This window comes from Oryctolagus cuniculus, chromosome 1 (genome assembly GCF_051225735.1).
Source record: "Oryctolagus cuniculus isolate XC-2025 breed Fujian yellow rabbit chromosome 1, ASM5122573v1, whole genome shotgun sequence".
NCBI lineage: Eukaryota > Metazoa > Chordata > Mammalia > Lagomorpha > Leporidae > Oryctolagus > Oryctolagus cuniculus.
Genome location: NC_142867.1, coordinates 209,280,839 through 209,307,488, shown reverse-complemented (window position 1 = coordinate 209,307,488; position 26,650 = coordinate 209,280,839). Strand labels below are relative to the sequence as shown.

Below are 26,650 nucleotides of genomic sequence, written 5' to 3'. Positions count from 1 at the left end.
GACCAAGGTCAGGTTAAGGTAACAGTTAGTTAATACAGGTATAAAAACACTCTATAGCTATGGAAGAGTCCAGAGTTCATGACGAAGCCAAACAAACATGAGGAAATCAGTGTAGAAGGAAGCCAATACATTTGGCAGGAAAAAGATGCAAGGCATTATAGCTGATAAACATAAATTCATATATTAAAGACTTACCTGAGACAGATATGCTTAAAAATGTACTGTTTGTTTAAAAAAAAAATTACCATTTAGAGGCAGAAATATTTGGACAGATTGGTACTAAAGAGTCATAATGCAGAGATGAAATACAGATCAGAAAATAAAATTTATACATGTATATGAATTAAGAAACAGCTATACTTGGGAAACTATTTCCCCTATAGCTCTACATAAATGGCTCTTGAGTACAATAAGCAGAGAAAAGAATTCACTTTTTAAAAATGATAGCAGTTTCTCTTTCCAATGGGTTCAAAATGTGCATGGCATAAGCCAAGGATTTGAAATCTGCTCCATGACCAGATGGGCTGCCATAAGTTTAAGTGTGAAGAGGGGTACTCACACAATTCTTACGGCAAGGATGTGCTTAGATACATCAGGAAGTTATGAGGGGAGTCATAAAAATGATTATGACCCAAGTGAGCAGTGGATCTGAAGGAAAAGAGGCCTTCTCTTCTCTTTTCATTTATCTAAATGGTGATATTTCAGATTTGGCACATATCAACATTAAAGAGATGCCACCTACAAAAAAAATTTGCAGAATTCTGTGCTATTTTTGCAACTTCTGCGAGTCTAAAATTATTTCAGAATAAAGAGAAAATAAAAAAGAATGGTAGTCTTGCCACAAGAAATAATACAAGGTGTAAACCTTAGATTAATTTCCTGAGGCAACCATAAAGAATTTATAAAACCATGCTCTAAAGTGCTCAGAATACAACTTTTACTTTGAAAAGTTGTAAGTGCCTATCAAAAGAAAGGCTTATAATTTGCAAGGAATACTCAATTGCCCCCTAGTCATGTGACCCTGGGAAAGTCGCTTCAGTCTCTCTCAGCCTCTGTTATCCTGGACATACAGGGTAGTAAAATACGTTGCTGACTATGACATGCCATCTAAAGAATCATCATTACTTAAAATTTTATTTGCTTGAACTGCATTATCATCACCAAAGAGTGGAATAGCTCTGAGAATTGATCAACTGACTTGTTCTTCAAGTCTGTGAAATTATCAAATTAATCTTATATTTCCCAGCAACAGCACAGATTTTATAATAAGAAGTATAGCTTTTGTATAATATACTCCTGGAAAATGCTTCATATAACCTAAAATATGTTTTTATCTGCTTAGCCTTTTCCTATAAAGTGCTTTAATTGGATTGGTTAACCTGCTACTTTAAAATTACTTTTGTTAATTCTAAAGATCTAGTTTGATACTTGAAATGTCTAACAAAGTTTGATAAGGGCATAAATATACAGTTTAAACAAATATACTGACATCATACATAAATATACTAGATGATATATATTTCCCTATAGATTAAAAATGAAATAACTGCTCTTTTGAAGAAAAATGCAATTAATTGAGGAATTTAATGAAATCTAAAAGATGAATGTTGAGAATTCAAGATGGTTTAAAGTCTGACAAGGAAAATGTATCTTTTAAAAACTGAAAACTGATGTTTAGTTATAAATCATGCATCACACAATGTTTCTTTATAATTTTAATGTTTCAAATCATCCATCTGACACCAAGTATAATCTTACAGGAAAAAATCATGCTATGTTCTGGGTTAAAACTTAGTATACAACCTAAAGGCTAAGAGCAAACAGAAGATAAGAGTAATTCTCTCAGATCAAGCCTTTACCTATTAAAACCTCAAGGTAGACCAATTTACATAATAGCTGATTTTGTTTCCTGGACAAAATTTGAAAACTGAAAACAGGAATGATTCAAGTATATAATGAAGAAACAAAAATTAAAAATACCCAAAGTCATATAAAAATAATATTCAGTAAGATATTATCTTTAAAGCAGTTTTAAAAAAGCAGGATTTTTCTCTGTGCCCCCTTCAACGGTTTGTGTTCACCATTCAGCAACAGTCTACTCACTTCCGCTGGGTGTGGTCCATACCACTGTTTGGTATTGCTTCCAACTTTGCATTTTTCTGCCCACAGATATTTCCATAGCTGTCGTATCCTGACACTAGTCTTGCTGCTGCACCTGTTGCTACTGAGAAGCCACAAATAAATCCCTAGGAAAGAAACAGAAAAAAAAAAAATACAAATAAACCATTTCAATAGCAACAGTCACTACTTGACACAACAATGAACAACTTTTGTCTGTTCAAGGGAACAAAGAGCTATCTTTCCTTATTGCAAACACTATTCTACTGTTTTCCTCAGATTACATATGATCAGCACAAAGTCCACAGGGAAACACTATTTACTATCATAATAAAACAAACAAGCTTTTGCATCATTAGATCATCTTCACATTTTATTATGATAATAATAATAATAAAGGCAACTTCTCCATATTGAACATCTGCGCTATTCCAGGCTCTGTACCAGGTTCTTATCATACATTTTCTCTAATCCTTATGATGAGGAGACAGGCCTAGAGAGGTTCAATAAGCCATCCAAGGCCATAGAGGCTAGGAAAGCTCAGACATAAAATCAAACCCAACATTCTTCATTCTTTAGTTTTATTTCACTGTAAAGGGGCACTGTTAAATGAATAGCATCAAAGGATAAGAGTGGAAAATTCGAAGAACAATTGGTACATGGGTTTAGAATCATTATCAATCACTTCAGTGCACTCAACTCTTCTGCTTCTTTGCTGCAATAAAGCTACACAGACATGAAAGAATTATGTAACGAAGCACTGCCATGCTCTAACTATTGCTGACGGAGAGTATGCAAGGCCCTGGCTTTGTGCTCCACAAAGCATACTTCGTTTCAGGAGAATATGCTTCATCACAGTGCCAAAGGCAAAAAGTAGAACCATATCATGCTTGCTAAGCCAAGCAATGATCTGATCAAAACAAGGCCCACACTCAATTGCAGGCTACTGGAAATAAAGTGAATCACTACTGATAAACTGATTGTATTGGGGGAAAAGACTGGGATTAAGAAATATTCTTGTAAACTGTTCATCAAAAGGTTGTTTTTGTTATCTTTAGTAATGTGAGTAAAAATAAAGAGATTATCACTGCTTAATTCATCACAGATAAATATCATTAGGAATACTTATCTAAATAGCCCTGCAAAATCATAGTCCCACACTATATCCACACGCAATTCTTTAGAGAAAAGTATTTTCTACTTAATATACTTACCTAAAAAAGGTACACAAATTCCTTTTTTCTGAAGAACCCCTCTACTTTCATTGTGCAGGTAAGGGAGGTGAGAAGCAAGAGTAGAAAGCATGATTCTACATGGTAGAAGCTTCTTAAAACTACTACATTGTGAACACGGAGACTCAGTAGAGGCTACCCCTGACCTCCTACTATTTTCTCTTCTGCTTCTGACCAAGTTACTTCAACTTTCTGCCTCAATTTACTCACCTGTAAAATGGAAATACTAAGTATGTAGCTTCCTAGAATATTCTTACTTAAGGATTAAATGACAAAGTCCATTGATGTGATAAGAAATATGTCTTGATATGTCTTGCACACAGTAAGAGCTCAATAAATTTAAGCTATTATTATGAATATTGCTAGATACAAGAACATGTGTAAGGGCTTTGGGGTTGGATAAACCTACATTATCAACAGAATACTGATGACTCCATGTTTTACTCAGTGACCTTGGACAAACATGCTTATTTCTCTATACCTCAGTTCACTCATCTATAAGTTAAAGCTAAAACCATTTACCACAAAGGCTGTTGCAAGAATGATATGAGATAACACACATAAAGTGTATGTCTCAGGAAATATCAGTCTTTCTCCTCAAAGCAGTAGCTAACGGCTAGCACTATAGTTAGGCATAGCTGGTCAGTACTTACTCATTCACACTCAACCTGTTGCCCCGCTCACCCTCTCCTGACTCCTCCAAGGATACTTAAGGGCAGTCCGTCCTACCTCATAACTTCAGTCCAATACTAAAACATGAAAAAAAATTAATCTGCCACATCAAATCAGCATACTATGCTAAGCATATTCTTGGACCCCAAATTAGGTACACTTGCACTGAACAAAACTTAAAAGGAGGTAGATATGAGAAAGCTTACATCCTTTCTAACACATTTCTGCATCAAGAAGCATCACAGAGTAATAGAAAAGGAATGGACTTAATATTCAGAAAGACCTGGGTTCAAACCCTTACTTTACCACTTATTTCCTGTGTAACTTGGATCCAATTACCTTAGACTCTGTTCCCTCTTCACTTCTAACACCGGGCAGCACCAACTATCTCACAGCCTAACAGTGAGGACTAAATGAGGTAACATGAATCCCTAGCTGAATGTCTGGTTCATGGCACATGACCAGTAAGTAGTAGCCTTGGTGGTAAACTTGAATGGGAAACTCAGACTAACGAGTTTAGTAACAGTAATTGGAGACCAACAAAAACAAAACCCCTTTGATTCTCTATTTTAGGACAAAAATTTCTAGGGGAAAAAGTGAGAAATAATGTTCGTAGTTTTGTTACTACACAAAAATATTTTCATACCACAATTTGAATCTTCTTTTACTACTAGTCTAAAATAGCAAACCCACTGCATAATTAAAAAGTTATGGTCTTCTTTCACTTGTTATAGAATTTTCTTCTTATGTTGGTAAGTATGTTATGATACGGATTCTTTTAAACAGTTTCTGATTTCCCTTTCTGACTATTTTTAACAGCGCTGTTGGACATGTGGATGTTTTTCTTTTTCATGGTTGCCTCACATCTCTCTGGGATGCAGGAAGGGTACAAATTACAAATGTAACATATATATGCTAAAATGGGACACTGACATATTTTCACTTAAGCCACTGAAACTTCTAAGTAGCTTCCAGAAGCATCAGTGTAGAGAGGCTGAGAAAGCTCATGGTGGGGAAAGGAAAGAGAACAGTAAACTAATAAGATGGGAAGAAACCATGACTATAATCCTAGGAACCTCCCATATGGTACAAGCACTGGCAATGTGGAACTAGGCCAGATATAATTAAAAACACAATCTGCTTAAAAAGAAAAATTCTAATCCAAATGCAGGATTTCAGAGAAGAAAAAAATGTTGCACATGAAATTAAAATAGGGTAAGAGGAACTTTACAGAATACACTTCATAGTTTAACGGCTCCACAGAGAGGAGAGGAAAAAGGCATTCAACAGAAGAAAATCACATTAATGAAGCAAATGATAAGGGGAATGAGGAAAGCTTTTATGAGCATGTGGTAGGAAGCAATCACTTGAGAGGGAGTAAGCCTTTTAGTAAGAAAAGAAACAGGGCTAAAATCTTAAAATGACTGAGCTGCTGAAGTGCTTTCAGGACAGCTATTTTGAGAGAGAGGAGAAGCAGAAAAATATACTCAACAACAGGAGGTGATTTGAATCAAATAAAGGCATACAGGGGTGGTGGGTCAGTGGTAAGACCCAGCAACTAATAATACCGAAGAGGGAGAAAGCCAATTTGCTAATGAATAAACTGTGTTTATTCTCCTTTCCTAGCACAAGGTCTAGTTCTACTTGAGAGCTTTTATTCACTTTCATTCACTATTAGTCAAAAAATAAGACACACTTATTTCTCAAGCATGTTTGGATTTCACACCTAGAGCCTTTACTAAGCAACTCAGCAAGGCAGAAGGGCTTAGTTTAGTTTGGGGATGTGGGGTGGGTTGAGGGGCATTTATGAATATGGCAAATAGGGGCCGCTGCTGTGGTGTAGTGAGTTAAACTGCTGCCTACAGCACTGGCCTCCCATACAGGCACCACTTGGAGACCTGGCTGATTCACATTTTTTTTTTTTTTTTTTTTTTTTTTAGATTTTATTTATTTATTTGACAGAGTTATAGACAGTGTGAGAGAGAGAGACAGAGAGAAAGGTCTTCCTTCCGCTGTTTCACTCCCTAAGTGGCCACAACAGCAGGAGCTGCGCCGATCCAAAGCCAGGAGCCAGGTGCTTCCTCCCAGTCTCCCATGCGGGTGCAGGGCCCAAGCACTTGGGCCATCCTTCACTGCCCTTCCGGGCCACAGCAGAGAGCTGGACCGGAAGAGGAGCAACCCGGACTAGAACTGGCGCCCATATGGGATGCCAGCGCCTCAGGCGGAGGATTAACCTAGTGCGCCACAGCACCAGCCCCTGGTTCACTTTTGATCCAGCTCCCTGCTTAAGCGCTTGGGGAAGGATTGGGAGATGGCCCAAATACTTGGGCCCCTGCACCTGTGTAGGAGACCCGGAAAGCTCCTGGCTCCTGGCTTCTGCCGGGCTCAGCCCCGGCTGTTGTGGCCATTTGGGGAGTGAAGAAGATGGAAGATTTTTCTCTCTGCCTCTACCCCTTTCCCTCTGTAACTCTGTCTTTCAAATAAATAAATAAAATAAATCTTAAAAAAAAGTTTCCAAATAAAAAGATAGGGAAAGAAGAGTGATGCTACTGCCTTCTCCCAGGGATTAATGAAATTAGAAACTGATTTTCTTTTCCCAAATACCACCATGTTTACTTCTGTCCATCTGATTTCTCAAAAGTGCTTGGAGTCAATCTCCTACTTATTGATTTATAAAACTTTGGAGTAACATTTGGCTTTTGTTCCTCATCTTCTGCGAACCCTCAGACAAAAAGGCTATTAGGACCCAGCAGATCCGGTAGGATTAGAAGGTCTGATGCAGGGGCGGCGCCGTGCAACAGGTTAATCCTCCACCTGCGGCACTGGCATCCCATATGGGTGCCGGTTCTAGTCCTGGCTGCTCCTCTTCCAGTCCAGCTCTCTGCTGTGGCCTGGGAAAGCAGTGGAAGATGGCCCAGGTGTTTGGGCCCCTGCACCCACGTGGGAAACCAGGAAGAAGCTCCTGGCTCCTGGCTTCAGATCGGCACAGCTCCAGCCATTGCAGCCATTTGGGGAGTGAACTAATGGAAGAAAGACCTTTCTCTCTGTCTCTTCCTCTCACTGTCTGTGACTCTACCTCTCAAATAAATAAATTAAAAAAAAAAAAAAAAACTTAAAAAAAAGAAGGTCTGATGCAGACTTAATATTTATGCAAACTAAAAAAGATTAATTTTTCTGCTAACCTGCCAGATTTCTTAATTCTGCTAAAGTGTAATAGGATATACTGCTTGAAGAGAGAGCAAAGAGTTAAACAAACAAAAAAAAAAAACAAGAATGAATGGAAGTCTAGGAAGCATCCACCCAATTAGCATTTATTGCGTATACACAATCTCAAGAACTGAAATGTTCTACAAAGAAAATAACAGGGCAAGAGGGAGAAAGCACAGAGATGCCCAGTTTCATGGGCAGCTAGAGCAATGAAAGGAACACAGTCACCGAATGCTGAGAACTGGTCCTAGCATTGTCATGAAAACCCATGAGGATGCTTGGTAAGTAGAGTTACTTACTGAGTTACTATTCTCTGAGCAGGTTTCCTAACTGGTCACAAGGACTGGAATGATTAAATTTTAAAGCCATGCCCTTCCTCTTCCAAAATTCTATAATTCTAAGAGGAAAGTAGATATACAGTAAAAATGTTAAAGAGTAAACTTACAGGGAGCAGTATAAATCCATCTGGCTTACTGCAGTGACTGAGGGGGGAGAATTAAAGATTGATTAAAAACAAATGGATTTAATTGGACTGTGTTCTTAAAAATGGCTAAAGGAGTAAATTTTATGTTATGTACATTTTATCAAATTTTTTCTTTAAAAGGGACTTAGCAGAAAGTAGGTAGCCTTTCAGATCAAGTAATCTGACAGTCATTTCTGCCATGCTGTTCTTCCAACGCTGGCAAAGAACAGACCATCAAAGAGGGGACTAAATACTGCAGTGAACCTCTCACTTTGTGCTATATGCTCCATAACAGTTAATGAGGTAGAAATATCATGCCCTGGAAACTAGACCAATGCTATAAAATAAAAAAGGCCCTTGAAAGCAGTCTGAAGGGACAACCTGGGCAATGATGTCTCCTAAATCCAGTTCTACTCCAGATCATTCTCAAAAGTTCACACACTGCATTTCCAACTGCTTATTCTTACTCACAAATTCTACATGCCCAAAACTCATTTTCTCATTCCACATTTCCCCAAATGATTTCGCTCTCCTGTGTATACTCTACCTCCATTTGTGGCATTGTTATCTATTAGACAGCACATGTAAGTTATAGAGTGGGAGGGCTCTTTAGTTTCCCCTAGCTCCCTAGGTCCACACTAGAGGAAGAGGCAATGCTAAGCTATTTGGCCAGCGTCTGGGAAACTGCTAAGACCATGCTTTACTGGCAAGTGAGGTAACTATACATTACATGACCAACAATGCTTTCTTTTGTTCCTAACTCCAGACAACAATGGGGCCTCACCTTCTTCCTCTTTTCTCTGAGGGTCACTGACTGTCACCAGTATAATCTTAGACAAGTTATTGAACACATCTCGTGCCTCTGTTTCCTAATCCATATATATATAATAATATATACTTCTTTGAGTTGCTGTGTGACTTAAGTGAATTTTTATGTGTCAAATGCTTAGAACAGCACGTAGCTCATAGTAGGCTGCAATGACTATCATGATAAGTTTCAGGGTTCCCTACAACTTCTGTGTTCCATGGTGAGTCTCCTCTATTAGAGCTATCCAACCACCTCTCTTTGCTGCCTTTTGTAGTAAATCAGTCCAGGCAGATTTGTTCCAGGTAGATTTCTGTTTTCCTCTTTTTCTCATATATACCTTACCTGAAGACACAATGAGGTCAGGCATTCCTAGACAGTAGGTACTTCAGCCCACATGGCCCAAGCTTCATTCCACAAGTCATTTTTACAAGTGAATGTTTTACTGGGATTAATCAGGTGCGTGCTCATCTACTAATGGACTGGTATTTTGTTATCCATCCCACTCCTGTTCCCTCATGTGTTCAGAAACTGGTTGGGAGCCTAGGAGGAGCTGGGTTGGGATCTGAGCTGAGAACTCTTCCCTGAACCCCTCACTAAAGAAGCTTTGCCATCCTTGATCTGTCACTAGCCTGCGATATTTTCAGAAGTTATTTATTTGAGGCAGTGGACTGGGAGGGGAGAGAAAGGAGACAATGAGCACACACATTCCTATCCACTAATCCTAATAGCCTGCAATGGCCAGGCTGGGTCAGAGTCAAAGCCAGGAGACAGGAGCTCAATCCAGATCTCCCCCATGAATGGCAGAGATCCTAGCAAGTACTTGAGCCATCACTGCTGCTTCCACAGAAAGGAAGTTAGAGTCAGGAGCTAGAGCCAGAGAGAGAGCCCAGGTCTCCCAGTATGGGATGCAGGCATCTTAACAGCTAGGCTAAATGCCCACTCCCAAAACAAGTAGTTTTAAAAGGCTCTAAGTGATTTTAATGTGTAGCTACTTGTTTACTATCTTAATGGAAAACAGAAATTGAGAAGTCCAGTGCTGTATGTAATTTTTTACAGCAGGGTAAGCACATGCTTAGAAATTTCAAAATATTGATAAAACTCAGGAATGGAAGCTGACAGCTCTTAATAAGGCCAATAGAGGGGAATGCCATTGTGGCACAGAGGGTAAAACCACCATTTGTAATGCTGGCATCCCATATGGGCACTGGTTTGAGTTCTGGCTGCTCCACTTACAATCCAGTGCCTGGGAAAAGCAGTGGAATATGGCCCAAGTGTGTGGGCCCATGCCACTCCTGCTGGAGACCTGGATGAAGCTTGTGGATCCTAGCCTCAGCCTGGCCTAACCCTGGCAGTTGCAGCCATCTGAGGAGTAAACCAGCAGTTGGTAGTTCTCTCTGTGTGTCTCTCCCTCTCTCTCTGTAACTCTGACTTTCAAATAAATAAATATTAAAAAAAAAAAAAAAAAAAGGAAAGGAAAAAATATGCCTGTTCCAATTCACTTTGAAAAAACATCCCGGCCAGCACCGCGGTTCACTAGGCTAATCCTCCTCCTTGCGGCGCCAGCACACCGGGTTCTAGTCCCGGTCGGGGCGCCGGATTCTGTCCTGGTTGCCCCTCTTCCAGTCCAGCTCTCTGCTGTGGCCAGGGAGTGCAGTGGAGGATGGCCCAAGTGCTTGGGCCCTGCACCCCATGGGAGACCAGGATAAGTACCTGGCTCCTGCCATCGGATAAAAAAAAAAAAAGGTATAAATGAAGATTTAATGGTGAACATGAGTGAAAGACAGTAATATTCCAGAATGTTTAAGGCTAGTACATAGATATCAAGGAGTAAGCAAAGAATTACAGGGAAAGACAGAGGATAAGGAAATGGCTGCAAGATGACAGAAATAACCTGTAAAAGCAACAGATGACCAAGCCATTAGATGAAAATAACACAATCAGAAAGTTCCAGTTCTTATTCTATCTTTGCCTCTCATCACACAAGCTAATATTTGCCCTACTATATCTTGTCTATAAGCCAAGGACAAAATCTATCTTATAGGATAACTGGGAAAATTAAATGAGATAAATACACATATGAAAGTGCTGAGCATACATTCATGCTCATCAAATGTCTGTTGAAAGCTGCTGCTTCTTTTTTTTTTTTTTTTGGACAGGCAGAGTGGACAGTGAGAGAGAGAGACAGAGAGAAAGGTCTTCCTTTGCCGTTGCTTTACCCTCCAATGGCCGCCGCGGCCTGTGCACCACGCTGATCCGATGGCAGGAGCCAGGTACTTATCCTGGTCTCCCATGCGGGTGCAGGGCCCAAGTACTTGGGCCATCCTCCACTGCACTTCCCTGGCCACAGCAGAGAGCTGGCCTGGAAGAGGGGCAACTGGGACAGAATCTGGCGCCCCGACCGGGACTAGAACCTGGTGTGCCGGCGCCGCAAGGAGGAGGATTAGCCTAGTGAGCTGCGGCGCCGGCCCTGTTGAAAGCTTCTTCTAATAGTACTACAGTACGAAATCCAAAGGGGGTAGAGACAAGAAGCATACAAAAATCATGTAAAACTAATATTCAGAGGCCAAAAACTGAACCTCTGTTGAGCCAACATGATGGACAATAGAACTTTAAAATTTCTTCAGTTTCTGCATGGCAAAGTTTTATATTAGCTCAATTCACTGAAAGTAAGCCACATAAGAATCATTCCAAAACAAATAATATTATGCTTGCACTTAAAAGTACACACAATGGGTTTTAATTACCATCACATGGAAATCAACATTATATTAATTACCATTACATTAAAACGTTTCAGTAAACAAATAACTCCTAACTCTCAAGTCACTCCCAAATCAGCCTATTAACATTAATGATTGCACTTTTCTGAGCTATTTTAGCACAGAAAATCAAAAGCACCTCAGGCGGCATGGTACATGTTTTCATAAACATCATTTTAAAAGGTCAGCTGCTATTTGTCCCAGGGTTACATTCAGGGTATGGGGAAAGGCTGCAGACTATTTCTATTATCAAAGAATCTTTTCCATACTCTGCATGAATACTCTTGCATGCTGCATTTCAGTTGCCACTTCATTAAACTAAGTAAACTGCTGAACAATATCTTATAAGTTGTAAGATAGGAAATGGTTATTTTGACCTTTTCTAAACATTCTAAATCTGGTGAAACGACCCTTTTTTCTTTACAATGAACACTCTTCATTTTACTGGATTTAGTGTATCTATTAAATTTTATTGCTTTCTTTTCCTTGGTTCAGCAGCAGAATTGGAACCTACAACTGTGTCTGTTCACCATGATTAGTGATTCACAAATGGCACTTGCAAGGTGGATGATGACAGAGAAACATAAAATATGCTTTTCCTGAAGAGTCTCTATAAAGGCATGGGAAGAAGGGGGTTAAAATACTCACACATGGAAAAGGAAAAGGTTCAAAGGTAATATAATTGTATTTTGAGTTGTAAAATGCTCTCAAAGTCCCCTTGAGGAACAAGAAATGGGGAGGTAGGAAACAACATTGGCCCAATGTTCACACTTGGGCTCTGTTCCCAGCTCTGCCATTAATGATCCATGTAGCCTGAGGATGGTTGTTGCCATATCTGGGTTTGATGTTTTTAATCTGGAAAATGAGGGCGACGAACCAGATGAGGATTTTCTTTTTACCTCTACACATGAACCAGCTGTAAACAGCTGTTTTCTATCTTTTCTCAGCCCCGGCACAATGGCAATGACTCCAAAGCCACTGAAGTCTGTGTCAAAAAGTCTTAATTGTGGGCAAACAATTAAATAAGCAGACCCCCATCACCCTGTAGAAGGGACTGTGCTCCATCCTGGATACTCATTGCAAAATCACTACATCCCTTTGTCTCTAGGCAAGAGACGGCACTTATTACAGTGATGCAGCAGGGCTCTGTGTGGACAGAAATGAAAAGCAGCAAAGATCAACCACTCCCATCTAAGATGGAACAAAAAAGGTCAGAACTGGTTAAAGCTATCATTGACCAAAACTTCTAAATTTATACAAAGGAATACTAAGTCCCTGAGAGGAGAGCTGATCAGACCAAAGATAACCACCAGGCTTGTATGACTGAGTTAGGTAATTAATGAAGACTACTGACTCCACGGCTGTATTCTTCTTGCCACCCCTTTAAGATCACAGTTCACAGAAATTCATGTCAAGTGACCTGGCTTTCTGAGGAATCCTAGCTGCTCCTTAATGTCAATCTAAGTTTTCATGTACAGAAAAAAAATCAAGATATACCAAATACCACTTAATTGTATTAAGGGGCAAATAACCTGCCTCAATTTGATCCCAGACCCTTTAATTTTAGGCAATATAGGAGGGGTAAAACACACACACACACACACACACACACAAATTATGCAAGGGTACTTCAAAAAGTCCATGGAAAACAGAATTGAAAGGTAAGTATATTTTGGTATAAAAATGCTGAAATGAGCCGACGCCATGGCTCACTAGGCTAATCCTCTGGGTTCTAGTCCCAGTCGGGGCGCCGGATTCTGTCCCGGTTGCCCCTCTTCCAGGCCAGCTCTCTGCTGTGGCCAGGTAGTGCAGTGAAGGATGGCCCAAATACTTGGGCCCTGCACCCCATGGGAGACCAGGATAAGTACCTGGCTCCTGCCATCGGATCAGCGTGGTGCGCCGGCTGCAGCGCGCCAGCCGCGGCGGCCATTGGAGGGTAAAGCAACGGCAAAGGAAGACCTTTCTCTCTGTCTCTCTCTCTCACTGTCCACTCTGTCAATAAATAAATTTAAAAAAATGCTGAAATGTATATATAGCTTTTTCATAATATGAATTTTCTATAAATTTTTGAAGACCCCCATATACATGTATTTGACTTTTTTTGCCCCAAAATAAACCTATCTTTTAACTCCATTTATTCAATGTATATAAACAAGCTTTCTCTTTCAACCAGCTCCCCATCACTCCTTCAGATCATGAGTTCAGGTTTGGCCTGCCTGGAAGTTTCCTTACCATCCCAATGCAGAAGAGGATAAAGAGCAGCAGCCAGGGTAAGTCCGTGCAGCTACGGTCCTCCAGCGGCTTCCATTCTCGTTTGGAGCTCTAATCAAATATACAAAATAAGAGACAGCATGTTAAGCTGAGTTAAAATTAAAGATGTATAAACACACCATTTATACCTGGTTCCCCTTTGTGCTAGACAAGTTTCTGCTGAACCTGTAAGACACAACTCAAATATCTGTCACCTGTTCCATGAAGGTTACAGCAACTTCTTTGGCCAGTGCTCCATCAGCCACTAGTATTAAGTTCAAGACTTTTTGGTCCATCCATTAAAGTAGTCAACATAGTGAATTACTGATTTTTATTTAATACAAAGCGTTCCTGGCAGATTCTGTGCCTCCCAAGGAAAGACATCAGAATCATTTTCCAGTATCTAACATGATGCCTTAAGTTCATGATATGTAGTCAGTAGGGATCCTGAATAAACAAATGAACAAACTCTTCCAACTTCAATCTTATTGCTACCTTTTTCTTTGTATGTCCAAATGCAAAGACTTAAAAATAAATAAATAAAACTTTTTAGAACACATTCTCTTCTAGGAAGGCAGCCTATCACAATGAATTCCTATTCAGGTGTAGAGTCTTATAAATCAAATAAAATTCAGGAAGGAAAAATTCAATTTTTATAGACAGATCTGAGCAACTCCTAAACCACCATCCGTGGATTTGCATTCTGCTCCTGGAAAATGTTAAAGAGTCTCCAGATCAAACAAATTCTGTAATGGAAGAACTAGAGGAAATCTAAAAGCTAATTTGCAAAGTACTGAATGGAATTCCAATTGCGTTTTTTCTTACTGCAATAGTCTTAGGCTCTAAGGTCAGCTTACAAATCCCTTTTAATAAAAATGTAACTGAAGTAATACCCCTGAGCTTTCTAGTGAATCAAAATCCCCAAGTCTCACTCCCTCTCCTAGAAGCAGTAAGCAGGGAAGGGAGGGAGACGGTCACCCTGGAAAACACAGGAAAGGTTTCAGCAACAAAAAGACTGAAGCCTCCAGTGGTTTCCAGGACAAGATCCACGAAGCCATCTAGGGAAGTCCTGACGGTAGGGAAGGGCACTAGCAGAAGGGGGCTGGAGATAAGAGGGCCCTTGAGTATAATTAGTACTGAGCGCAATCAGACTTAGTTCTCCTTTTTCTAAAACAGAAGTTTTGAACCATGTATCCTTTGACAACATGATAAAGCTACACATTCTTTTCTTGGAACATAAGCAAATTCACCTAATTTTCACAAATGCTTAGGAAATGAAGACCTCAGGTTAAAAAACTCAACTTTAGGGGCTAGTACTGTAGCAATGCAGCATCCATATGGGCGTCAATTCGAGCTCTGTCTGCTTCGCTTGCGATCCAGATCCCTGCTAATGCACCTGGGAAAGCAGAAGATGCCCCAAGTACTTGGGCCTCTGCACAAACATGGAGGACCCAGAAGCTGCTGGCTCCTGGCTGCAGCCTGCCACAACCTTGGTCATTGTAGCCATTTGGGGAGTGAACTAGTGGATGGAAGACCACTCTCGCTATCTCTCCTATTTCTCTCTGTAACTCTGACTTTCAAATAAATGAATAAATCTTAAAAAAAAAAAAAAACAACACTCAACTTTAAAAATATCTGCTGGTGTTGTGGCACAAAGGGTTAAGCCAGCTCATGAAATGCTGGCATCCCATATTAGAGTCAGTTGGTATTCCAGCTACTCTACTTCTGATCCAGCTCTCTGCTAATGTGTCTGAGAAAGCAGTGGAAAATGGCCAAGTACTTGGCCCCCTGCCACCCATGTGGGAGACCCAGATGAAGCTCTAACCTCTTGGCCTTGGCCTGGCCCAGCCCCAGCCATTGTGGCCATTTGGGGAGTGAACCAGAGGATGAAAGATCACTCTCTGAATCTCCTTCTCTCTGTAACTTTGCCTTTTGAATAAATAAAAAGAAATCTTAAAAATATATATTGAACTAATCGATTATGAGGGCAGAGAATTTGAGCTACAACCACTTCTTTCTGACCACTCATGTGTTAACTAGACAAATGCCTTGTCACTGTTCGATTGCTACAACAAAATCTCAGTTAGCTTGTTCTCAGACACCCACACACAAAAAAACAAAAGAGCACTAGTTAGTCATGGGAAAAAACCTTATCCCAAGGCTCTAACTAGCATTAAAAACCAAGAATGAGTAGGCAGTTTTATTCCAGGAGAATGCAGCACTATGGCAAAATAGATAAAGACCTCCGTCTCTCCCTGGTTCAGTCATTAGTTAGCTCCAAGACATTAGATTAATTACTTCATCTCTCTCAGCAGCAGGAAAGAGTTATATTGGATCTCCTTGGAAGTCCATAGACTCCAAAAGTCTATGATCAGGAATGTACTCCTGTGAAAATTTTTGTAATGGGAAAAATCAAATTAAAAATTTAAAAATGTCACATTCTTTCCTGTGTTACCAAAACAAGAATGCCGATGTCGTGGTCTGCATTTTGGAAGACAGTTGCTCACAGTGTGAATAAAGATGTTTCTTTGTATTAAATAATTTCAGTCTTGAATAATGCTATTTCAGTAAAATCACTTACACAGAAATTGAACACCTCTTTGATATTATATTTATTCTCTGGTAATTTATGAGGCAACAGCTATTTGAAAATACTCTGTCTTAGCAGTATATACAGGGGCTGGCGCTGTGGTGTAGCGGATAAAGCCGCTGCCTCAGTGCTGGCATTCCATATGAGTGCTGTTTCGAGTTCCAGCTGCTCCACTTCCGATCCAACTCTCTGCTATGGCCTGGGAAAGCATTAGAAGATGGCCCAAGTCCTTGGGCCCCTAAACCCCATTTGTAGGGAGTGAACCAGCAGATGGAAGACCTCTCTCTTTCTCTCTGCATCTGCCTTGCTCTAACTCTGCCTTTCAAATAAATAAATCTTAAAAAAAAAAAAAAAGAAAGAAAGAAAGAAAGAAAGAAAGAAAGAAAGAAAGAAAGAAAGAAAGAAAGAAAGAAAGAGTATATATGGAGGGTTGGGGGTTGAGGGAGAGCCTCAGGTTGATTGAGTAGCTTCTTTATCCAAAAGTATTTTCTTAGTATTTTTATCTCACACCAAAATTCAGTTTGTTAATGCTAATATTTTCACTTTTAAGATATAAACAGTCAACATCTCAGCAAGTAAGTTCAACTTGCTGTGGGTCATTTCTTTGCCAAATACATAGAAAATCTCTCACTGTGGATAGCAGGGAAAGGGTGTGGGATTACACGTAGACAGTCACTGAGTCCAGAGTAGAAGGGAAGACCCAAAGGATAGGTATCACCCTCATTCCAACAGAGGATGCCTTCCCAGAAAGGGTGGCTTACTTCTAAGGATAAAATTTGAATAGCTGTTATCAAATAAGAACTATTCATTTTTATTATTATTAGCCATCAATATTCGCTTTTCAGATAACCTTCTCCCTAGAGTTAAAGAATCTCTTTAATAGATGGAACCTTCTACCAAAAGGGGTAAAAAGAATATTAAACTCTCCTTTACCCTTATACTTAATAAAATTTTGAGTTCATATTGGTACATTTCATTTTAGCGACCATTTTTAATGCTTTCAGCTATTGATTACTATTAACCAGACACTAGACCCAAAGCTTTATATACATTGTCTTCTTCCTTCAAAACAGCTCCATCCCTATGTCACAGATGAAGGAACTCAAGATCAGAACCTGAATAATCAGCCCAAGGATTCACAGCTGTGCAACTGGGCTTTGCCCCCCCAAGTCTATGACTCCAGTCAGTTCCAATGAGACCATTATTCACTCGCACTAGTCAGCAAAGAGCAACTGTCTCTATCACAGTTCCCACATGGCAATCTGTGGAAGCTACCCCAGTACTTTAACACCATATACGTGGCAGAGAGACTGAGGGAGATGTGTTGTAAGCCACAGAATATCTCAAGTGAGTCAAGAAACCCAACAGTTGATGAACTTTAATGATTCTTTAACAGATTTAACCAAGGGTAAACTGGATTTAATGCTGTCTGTTTCTTCCAATAAAATTTCACATTAATGTAGCAAATGTAAAGCATTTTACAGGAGCACTTTTAAAGTATGATTTTATCCCTTCTCAGATTCCACATGAAATTAATAAGACTGTCAATAAAGGACAGGTATCACAATTCTTAAAAGAATCCTGCAATTTAGGAACTAAATAAATAATAGAAAAGTAATCATACATTCTCTTAAGGAGAGTGACTCAGAGCCACAGGAAGGGGAGGGACAGGACTTCTCCAGCAGAAAACTGTTATTTTATCTGTGACTACATTTGATTGTCAAAACAATTCTATTGGTTATTAAATATCTCTAGCTTTTCTATTTTGTAGGAGAGGAAATGAAAGTTCAAAGAAAAGAGGAAAATCTGAATTCTAGGTCTGCACTGTAACACAGAGATAAAAACTATAAGAAAGAATTAAGGAAAATGCTTAAAAAACAACAAAAATGAGAAATGTCTGTCAAGATTATCAGTACTAAACACAGTCAAGAAAAGACTCAGTGAATTGAAACATAGGTTAATAGATATTACCCAAATTGGAACACCAAGAAAAAAATTGAAAATTTAAAGACCAGAACACCCAAGAACCGAAGGGCAATATGAAATAAGCCAATTTAGAAATAAGTGGAATCCAAGGAGAAGAAAGAGTAAGGCAGAGAAAATACTTGAAGAAATGACTGAAAATTTTTCAACAATAACAGTAGAATCAAAGCACAGATCCAAGTTCAGAGACTCCTAAGTAGGGTAACTATAACACATACACTACCAACATGTTATATTAAAACAAAATTGAAAACTAAAGATACAAAGGTCATATTAAAGACAGACAGAGGGGGGCCAGCGCTGTGGCCCTGTGCGTAAAGCAGCCACCTGAAGTGCCGGCATCTTATATGGGTGCCAGTTCAAGTCCCAGCTGCTTCACTTCCAGCTCTCTGCTCTGGTCTGCAAAAGCAGTGGAACATGGCCCAAGTTCTTTGGCCCCTGCACCCAGTGGGAGACCCGGAAGAAGATCCTGGCTCCTGGCTTCAGATTGGTGCAGCTCTGGCCGTTGTGGCCATCTGGGAAGTGAACCAGCAGATCAAAGACCTCTTTCTCTCTGCCTATGCCTCTCTGTAACTCTGCCTCTCAAATAAATATTTAAAAAATTTTTTTAAAATAGACAAAGGTGTTAAAAAAAAGACATATTACATACAGAAAACAAAGATTACAAGAGACTTTTTGTTAGAAACTATGCAAAACTAGGGAATAGTATCTTTAAATTGACAAAGGAAAATAAAAAAAACTAACCCAGAGAAAATGTCTCTCTGAAATGAATACCTTCTTAGGCAAATAAAACCTAAGAAAATTTATTAGCAGCAGTTCTGAACCACAAAGGATGTTAAAGTTTGGGGCTGGTGGTGCAGTACAGTAGGCTAAGCCTCCACCTGCAGCACCTGTATCCCAAATGGACACAGGTTTGAGTCCCAGCTGCCCCTCTTCTGATCCAGCTCCCTAACAATAGGTTCTTCAGACAGAAGGAAGACATCAAACTTGGAGGTTCTAAAGAGAAATAAGACTTCCAAAAAACATAAAATGAAAGTTTGAAGTTTTCTATAATAAAGATTTTCAAAATGTTTCAAAATAAAGGTATGGGAGCCCGGAGTTGTGATGTAGAAGGTTAATCCTCCATCTGTGACACTGGCATCCCATATGGGCAGCAGTTCAAGATTCCACGTCTGATCCACCTCCCTGCTGAAGCACCTGGGAAGGCAGCAGAGGATGGCCCAAATACTTGGGCCCCTGCACCAACTCAGGAGACCCAGAAGAAGCTCCTGGCTTCAGCTTGGCCCAGTCCTGGCCGTTGCAGCCATTTGGGGAAGTGAATCAGAGGATGGAGGGTCTTCCTCTGTTTCTCCCTCTGAAACTGCCTTTCAAATAAATAAATATTTAAAAAAAAAATAAAGGTGTGAAGATATGTGCAAAATAACATCCACACTGGAGTTCATTTGTACATTTATACAAAGTTGATACTCTGGAAAGCAGAATTACAATTTTATTTTATTTATTTTTTTTTTTGGACAGGCAGAGTGGACAGTGAGAGAGAGAGACAGAGAGAAAGGTCTTCCTTTGCTGTTGGTTCACCCTCCAATGGCCGCCGCAGCCAGCGCGCTGCGGCCGGCGCACCGCGCTGATCCGATGGCAGGAGCCAGGAGCCAGGTGCTTTTCCTGGTCTCCCATGGGGTGCAGGGCCCAAGCACCTGGGCCATCCTCCACTGCACTCCCTGGCCACAGCAGAGGGCTGGCCTGGAAGAGGGGCAACTGGGACAGAATCTGGCGCCCCGACCGGGACTAGAACCTGGTGTGCCGGCGCCGCTAGGCGGAGGATTAGCCTAGTGAGCCGCGGCGCCGGCCAGAATTACAATTTTTAATGCAGACTGAGCATCCCTAATCCAAAAATCTGAAGTGCTCCAAAATCCCAAACTTTTTGAGCACCAACATGATGCCGCAAGTGGAAAATTCCATACTATGAAACTTTGTTCCATTGCTCAAAATTATTAAAAATATTTGTATAAAATTACCTTGAGACTGGATGTAAGGAATATATGAAACATGAATTAATTTTGTGTTTAGACTTGGGTTCCATGCTCAAGAACTTTATGTATATGCAAACATTCCAAACTCCAAACTCTAGAACACTTCTAATCCCAAGCATTTGGATAACAGATATTCATCTGTACTGCTACCTGACCACTAAAAGAGAATTCTAGGTCAGACCATAACTGATATCAACCTACTGTTTACATTATATTCATATCTGCATTCCTTCCTATATTTTGCAGTATGGATATCTACTGTTTCAGTTTCCATAGTGTCTCTTAAAGTACTACAACTGTGTCATAAACTCCACATTTACCATGAGCTTTAATAGATAAACCTAGAACTTTCTAGTGAATGTGTTATACTTGAGTAATGATGTTATTTTTCTAGGAAATAATCCTATAAAAGAAATCTTAACCTAAATTTCCATGTTATTTCAAATGAAGATACAGTTACTGAGTAAAAGTATTTGAAGATAGTAGAAGCATACAAAGGTGTTGGCAAGTGATAGATGATAACCAATCAGGTCAAGTCAGTTGTCACTGAAGGGCATTAGCAGGCAGTGTGGGCCAAGGCCAAGGGGCCAATTAAGTAGGGAAAAGTCTGGCAGAGCTGAATCTAGTTCACAGAATTAGGCAGGGCAGGAGGATTAGGAAGACATAAAAAGATCAGATAAGCAACAGCAACAATCCAGATTTAAGACCCAAAGAGTGAACTAGGTCTCAAAGATGAAGGCCGATAGGTCCAAATCCTGAAACTCAGAAGATGCCCTGTGGTCTGGCCTACGGTACAGCAGTTAAGTCATCTCTTGGGATATCTGCCCCTGGATATCAGAGTGGTTTGAGTCCTGGCTCCTCTGCTTCCAATCCTGCTTCTTGCTAATGTGCACACTGGGAGGCAGGAGATGATGGCTCAAGTACTTGGGTTCCTACTACCCATTTGGGAGATCTGGATGCAGTTCAGGGCTCCTGGCTTCAGCCTGGCTCAGTGTTGGCTGTTGTGAGCATCTGGGGAGTGAACCAGTGATGGAAGCCCTCTCACCTGCACTTCTCTCTCTCTGTCTACTGCTCTGCCTCCTTCTCTCCCTCCCTGTCTCTCCCCTCAACCCCTACACTATTTCAAACAAATATATAAATATTTTATTTAACAAAAGACACCTAAGTTCTATCTAAAGACAGAGACTGCTCCCTACCTCCTTTTTGTATGCTGTGCTTACCATCTTCTAACTTACCCCAACTCAGATATAAGCACAAAGCTTCCTGAAAGACTCATATAGTAATAATAACAGTAACATCTAATGCTATGACTCTTTCCTTGATATACCAGGTTTTTGTAGGCATGGTTTGAAATAATGAAAATGTGCTACACAAAAGTTACAGTCAATTATATGAATTTTTTTGAGTTTCCAATAACATTCTTAAGCATTTCTTTGGTTCTTCCATGCAAAGAACTTGAAATTCCATGGTTGGTAAGATAGCCCCTGCTCCTTTAACCCCAATTCAGTGAGAAAGATACAACCCAAGCACTACGGTTTTGTGAACAATGTAAAAAGGACCAGAGTTGGGGAACTATTCAGCAAACACTTGTGAGAGCTGTTAAAATTGCCTCATAAACTTTTGTAGCTTATTTTCTGAGGCAAACACCAAAATGATCCTTCGGTATCTAAAATAAAATGTGTTTGGGTCCCAAAACATATGAAAGATTCTTACTAGCTATGAAGAAGAAGTACTGACTGCCAAATAAGGCTGTTACACTCAGAAATGTTTCATAATAAATAGAGAACATCACTGTGTGTTTTTAAAAATCAGCCATTTCTCACTTTGTATCAAGATATCTTTGTACACTCAAGATTTGATGGGTCTAGTTAGGAACAGACTTTTCAGTTTTGGAAATGAGGGAAAATATTTCCTTTGTTTTTTGACACAATTAGCGCATACCTACATTTACTAGTCTGTGAGAATAACATTTTCATGGAGATGTCATTTGTGAGATCTACACTAGGTACTATCTTGTCATCTACATATAGAAATTCTGCAACTTGGAATCTCTTTCTCTCTCTCTTTGACCAGCAGAAAAACAGGCAGAGAGACAGTCAGGGAAGGAGCTCCTATTTGCTGGTTCATTTGCCAAATGCCTATAACAGCTGGGGCTGGGCTGAGAACCAAGCTGGAAGTCAGGAATGCAATCCAGGTCTTCTATTTGAATGGCAGGAACCCAATTATTTGAGCAACCACTACTGCTTCCCAGGAACCTCAACTCAGAACTACAGCCGAGAATCAAACCCAAGTACTTCAGTGTAGAACACAGTCTCTACCAGGAACTTAACCACTAAGCTAAATATCCACCACTGCATCTTGCATTTTCTGACAGGCTAAACAACTCCCTGGTTATTCCCCTAGAGTAGCCAGAAAACTGCATCCTCCTACATACAAAGCAACAATAAATGGCAGCTGGGGAGGCTGGTCCAAAGGAAGAACAGTGGTTTAGAGGCATGGTTAAGCCTGCTAGGAAATAAGGGACAAATCAGTCAACTCCCATACATTTGGAGTGGCAGTTTACAACTACAGCACTGACCACACCCATGTTTTTATCAGTTCAGAGTTACACACATATTCATTACCAATAATGAAGAACTGAAGCTTAGAACTTTAAATGGAATCAAGGTTATTCTTATGGCAAAGTCATGGACACATGCTTACATTCTCACAAGTTAGCAATAAGGAGAACTAAGCTGGTAGGCTAGGATTTGCATATAACCTTAAGTCCAAACCTAAAGACAAGCCTACAAAAGCCAGCTTTCCTGTGTGACCAGATATTTGCATGCAGATCACTGCTGCCTTTCTCAGTCTAACAAAGCACCCAGTTATGACTATGAAGGCCAAAGCAAGCTAACATGTGGCCTCTCACCCAGCTCAGATTCCCAGAATATGTCCTTGGGCAGTACTGGGTAATTTGTTGAATAATCCATCCTTTCCTCTTCAATTTTTTTCTTAAACATCATAATCTCTACTTCCTGGATAAGCAGATCTCCAAAACAGCCTCATAGTTTTAGCAGCTCTGTTGTAGTTTTTTACAGTCCCAAGTACTCCTTGGCATCCCCCCTCACAATTATACTATTGTAGTCATCGAATGCATCTATCTCCAAGTACCGTGCAGACATCTGTGACTCAAGTATATGTATGGCAAAGAGCGGCCTCCATGTGAGGACTTTATTTTGCTCCTGCCAATCTGTTCTACACAAAAACCTCCAATATTAAAGACAAATAGTTGCACACTCAGAATTTTCAAAGCTCCCTCCAAGGACATACTGCTTCATTAAATTCCTCAATATGCTTTTATTTGCACAGAGTAGTAACAAAAGAATAAAAGAGCTGATGTGTATCACTTTTTGGCCCTGCTTTCAATAGAGTGAACAGACATGATGAAGTTGGGTAGCAATAAAACACAGAGCCTTTCAGCCTTCTGCTCATGGCACCTGCAAATAAAATCTTGTAATAGGATTTTTCAAAGACATTGCCTGTCCGTTGGGAAAGCTCTGCCAAGGATCTGAAGTGTATAACTACTTACAGTTACCCTAAATAATCCATTTCACTTGCTAAGCCTGGTGGTAGCAATTTATATTGGAAAGGTAAAAATAAAAAGTATGATTTTAACAGACAGTTAAAGATAATAAGATACACTGAGTGGAAAGATACAGCTATGTGTGTCCAACTGCTTTTCTTAGTTCATGAACTTTATGCTAAATCACAAACATTCATCCGTTTAAGAAAAAAGGGGAAGTGGCAACTAGGTCTGCTTTATAAGTTATGTATTTACACAGTGGTACAAAGATCATTGGAGATATGTTGCCAATGACTTCATTCTTCTGCCAATTCCCTTTAAAAATCACTGTGGGGCTCTTACAAAGAGGTCCTTCTTGCATCAGACATCTCAGTGGCTGTCCCCTTTGCACATGGCATATAATTACTGGGCAAAGGCCAAGTTAATCCTGCTCTGCAGCATAGTTAATAACATCTTTTACCTCTACCAGCAATGAAACACTAGCAAAATTTTACAGACCAGCCTTGGCTGCCATCCTCAAAGTATTTCAAACTTATCATTCTTCTGAAACAGCAGTAAGCAAGCTCTCTAATGTGGAATTGCTATTTAATTTTCTACAATCACATTCTACAAGTCTCAGAACTTCTTCAGTACTCAATGTTGCCTCGGACAGAAGGATAGGGCCAGAGCTCTACTGTGCAACTCCCTTGTTCTACATTGCAGCCAGTTTCAAGACTGCTAGTAGATTACTGACTTTTCTGGCCATACTGTAACCATTTATTTATTTATTTATTTGACAGGTAGAGTTACAGAGAGAGAGAGAGAGAGAAAGGTCTCCCTTCCGTTGGTTCACCCCCCAAATGGCCTCTACAGCCGGCGCTGCACCCATCTGAAGCCAGGAGCCAGGTGCTTCCTCCTGGTCTCCTATGCGGGTGCAGGGGCCCAAGCACTTGGGCCATCCTCCACTGCACTCCCGGGCCACAGCAGAGAGGTGGACTAGAAGAGGAGCAACCAGGACAGAATCCGGCGCCCCAACCGGGACTAGAACACGGGGTGCCAGTGCTGCAGGCGGAGGATAAGCCAAGTGAGGCACGGTGCCGGGCCCATACTGTAACCATTTTTAAAATATCTCATGGGTACTTGATGTAAGATACTTACAACAATTTGCCTTCATTTCCATGATGAAAGAACTAACTTTGAAGTTATGGACGTACAACATAAAGATTACACATTGGTAACAGCAAATTAATGGCCTGAAGTGAGCAAAATTAAATTTAGGCTTTAAATCAAACTTGTCTTTGCTAATGATTTTTCTGCATACAGTAGCCGTTCACAGAAATAAATACATGTTTGATTCTGTGGCAAGAGCCTAAGAACTCTTTAAGAAAACCAAATTCCCACCATACTTTAAAAACAATTTTAGGAGCTCCAAAAAACATGGATTAGGTTCCTTTGCTTTTATTCCTAGAGCACACTATGTATCACCATCACCATAATTACCATTCCTAAGTATGTTTCCTCACTCAATTATGAGCTTTTTGAGAATAACATATCTGCTTTTTGTTTAAATCAGAGATCAGCACTATTTATAGAAAGCACTCAAATATTCTTTAACTCAAAGCCTACTTCATAGAAAATGTGTACAGAATCTTCTCCTGAATATCTAGGTACATTACGTTCATTCTTCCAACCTTATAGCTTACTTGGAGAAAAGGACTTGTTTGTTTTGTTCACTGTTACATTCTCACTTCTTTAAGCCTTTATTGCAAGACTCTCCAAAACTTACTTGGTCATATACTCATTAGGAGATGTGGATATAGACAATGCCAACCTCTTTCACATTACATGAGTACTTCTAGAATCTAAAGTGTAAAGGTTCATAGTTATGATGATACTCTCATGGAAAATTTTTGGAAGTAAAAGCAGTCAAAACTGGTTTAAACTATGATGAAACTGAAAGTAATAAAGACTGATTATTTTTGGAAAGTAATTTGGGAATGTGCGTGCTTTTTTAAAGTTTTATGTATGCCTGCATCTGGTACATGGGCAAGTAAATTATTTAGTTCCAATCACAAAGAACAAGTAATTTCTAGGGAAAATTCAGTCGCGCTCTGGTTTCTTAACAAAAGAGAAAGCACAGCACTTTCTTATCCAAACTGTCAAATATTTTTATATCTGTTACTTAATGCTCAGTGGATATATCAATTTAAAAAAAATTTGGAAAACATTATGTTGAGTGAAATAAGCCAATCCCAAAGGGACAAATACCACCACTTGTTCTCCCTGATAGGTGACAAATAACTGAGCACCAAAAAGGAAACCTGTTAAAGTGAAATGAACACTATGAGAAACAGTGACTTGATCAGCCCTCACCCTGACTGTTGATGAGCAACTTAATATGTTATCCCTCTTAGTATTTCTTTTGTTTGTTCTACTTAATACTTTTGGTTGAATACTGTAATCAATACACAATTCTTCTTAAGTGCTGAAACTTAACTGAAAAGTGATCGCTGTTAAATATGAGTGGGAATAAGAGAGGGAAGAGATGTGCAATCTGGGACATGCTCAAGCTGACTTACCTCAAATGGTAGAGTTAGAAACATACCAGGGATTCCAATTCAATCCCATCAAGGTGGCATGTACCAATGCCATCTCACTAGTCCCAGTGATCAATTTCTGTTCACAATTGATCATAATGATAGGACTAAGAGCCAAAGGGAGCACATAAACAAGAATAGTGTCTGCTAATACTAGCTGATAGAATAAAAAAGGGAGAGAACGATCCAACATGGGAAGTGAGATACACAGCAGACCCATAGAATGGCAGATGTCCTAAACAGCACTCTGGCCTCAGAATCAGCCCTTAAGGCATGCGGATCCAGCTGAAAAGCCCATGAGAGTATCTCAGGCATGGAAAGCCAAGACACTCTGGGGAAAAAAAAAAAAAAAAAACCTAAATGAAAGATCTCCACGAGTGAGATCCCAGTGGAAAGA

At 39.9% G+C, this 26,650-nt stretch overlaps 1 protein-coding gene across 6 annotated transcripts in view; it reads right to left on the bottom strand.

Annotated features, from left to right (window-relative positions):
- The window catches only part of SLC44A1 (solute carrier family 44 member 1), a 227,171-nt gene that overhangs the window by 156,410 nt on the left and 44,111 nt on the right, over nucleotides 1-26,650 (bottom strand). For all 6 annotated transcript variants that reach the window (XM_051855994.3, XM_051855997.3, XM_051855996.3 and 3 more), the window contains 2 exons: nucleotides 13,492-13,581; nucleotides 2,104-2,246 (listed from right to left, as the gene is read on the bottom strand). In XM_051855994.3, the coding sequence (XP_051711954.2) occupies nucleotides 2,104-2,246; nucleotides 13,492-13,581 (233 nt within the window). Of the gene's footprint in view, nucleotides 1-2,103; nucleotides 2,247-13,491; nucleotides 13,582-26,650 lie in introns of those variants that run through there.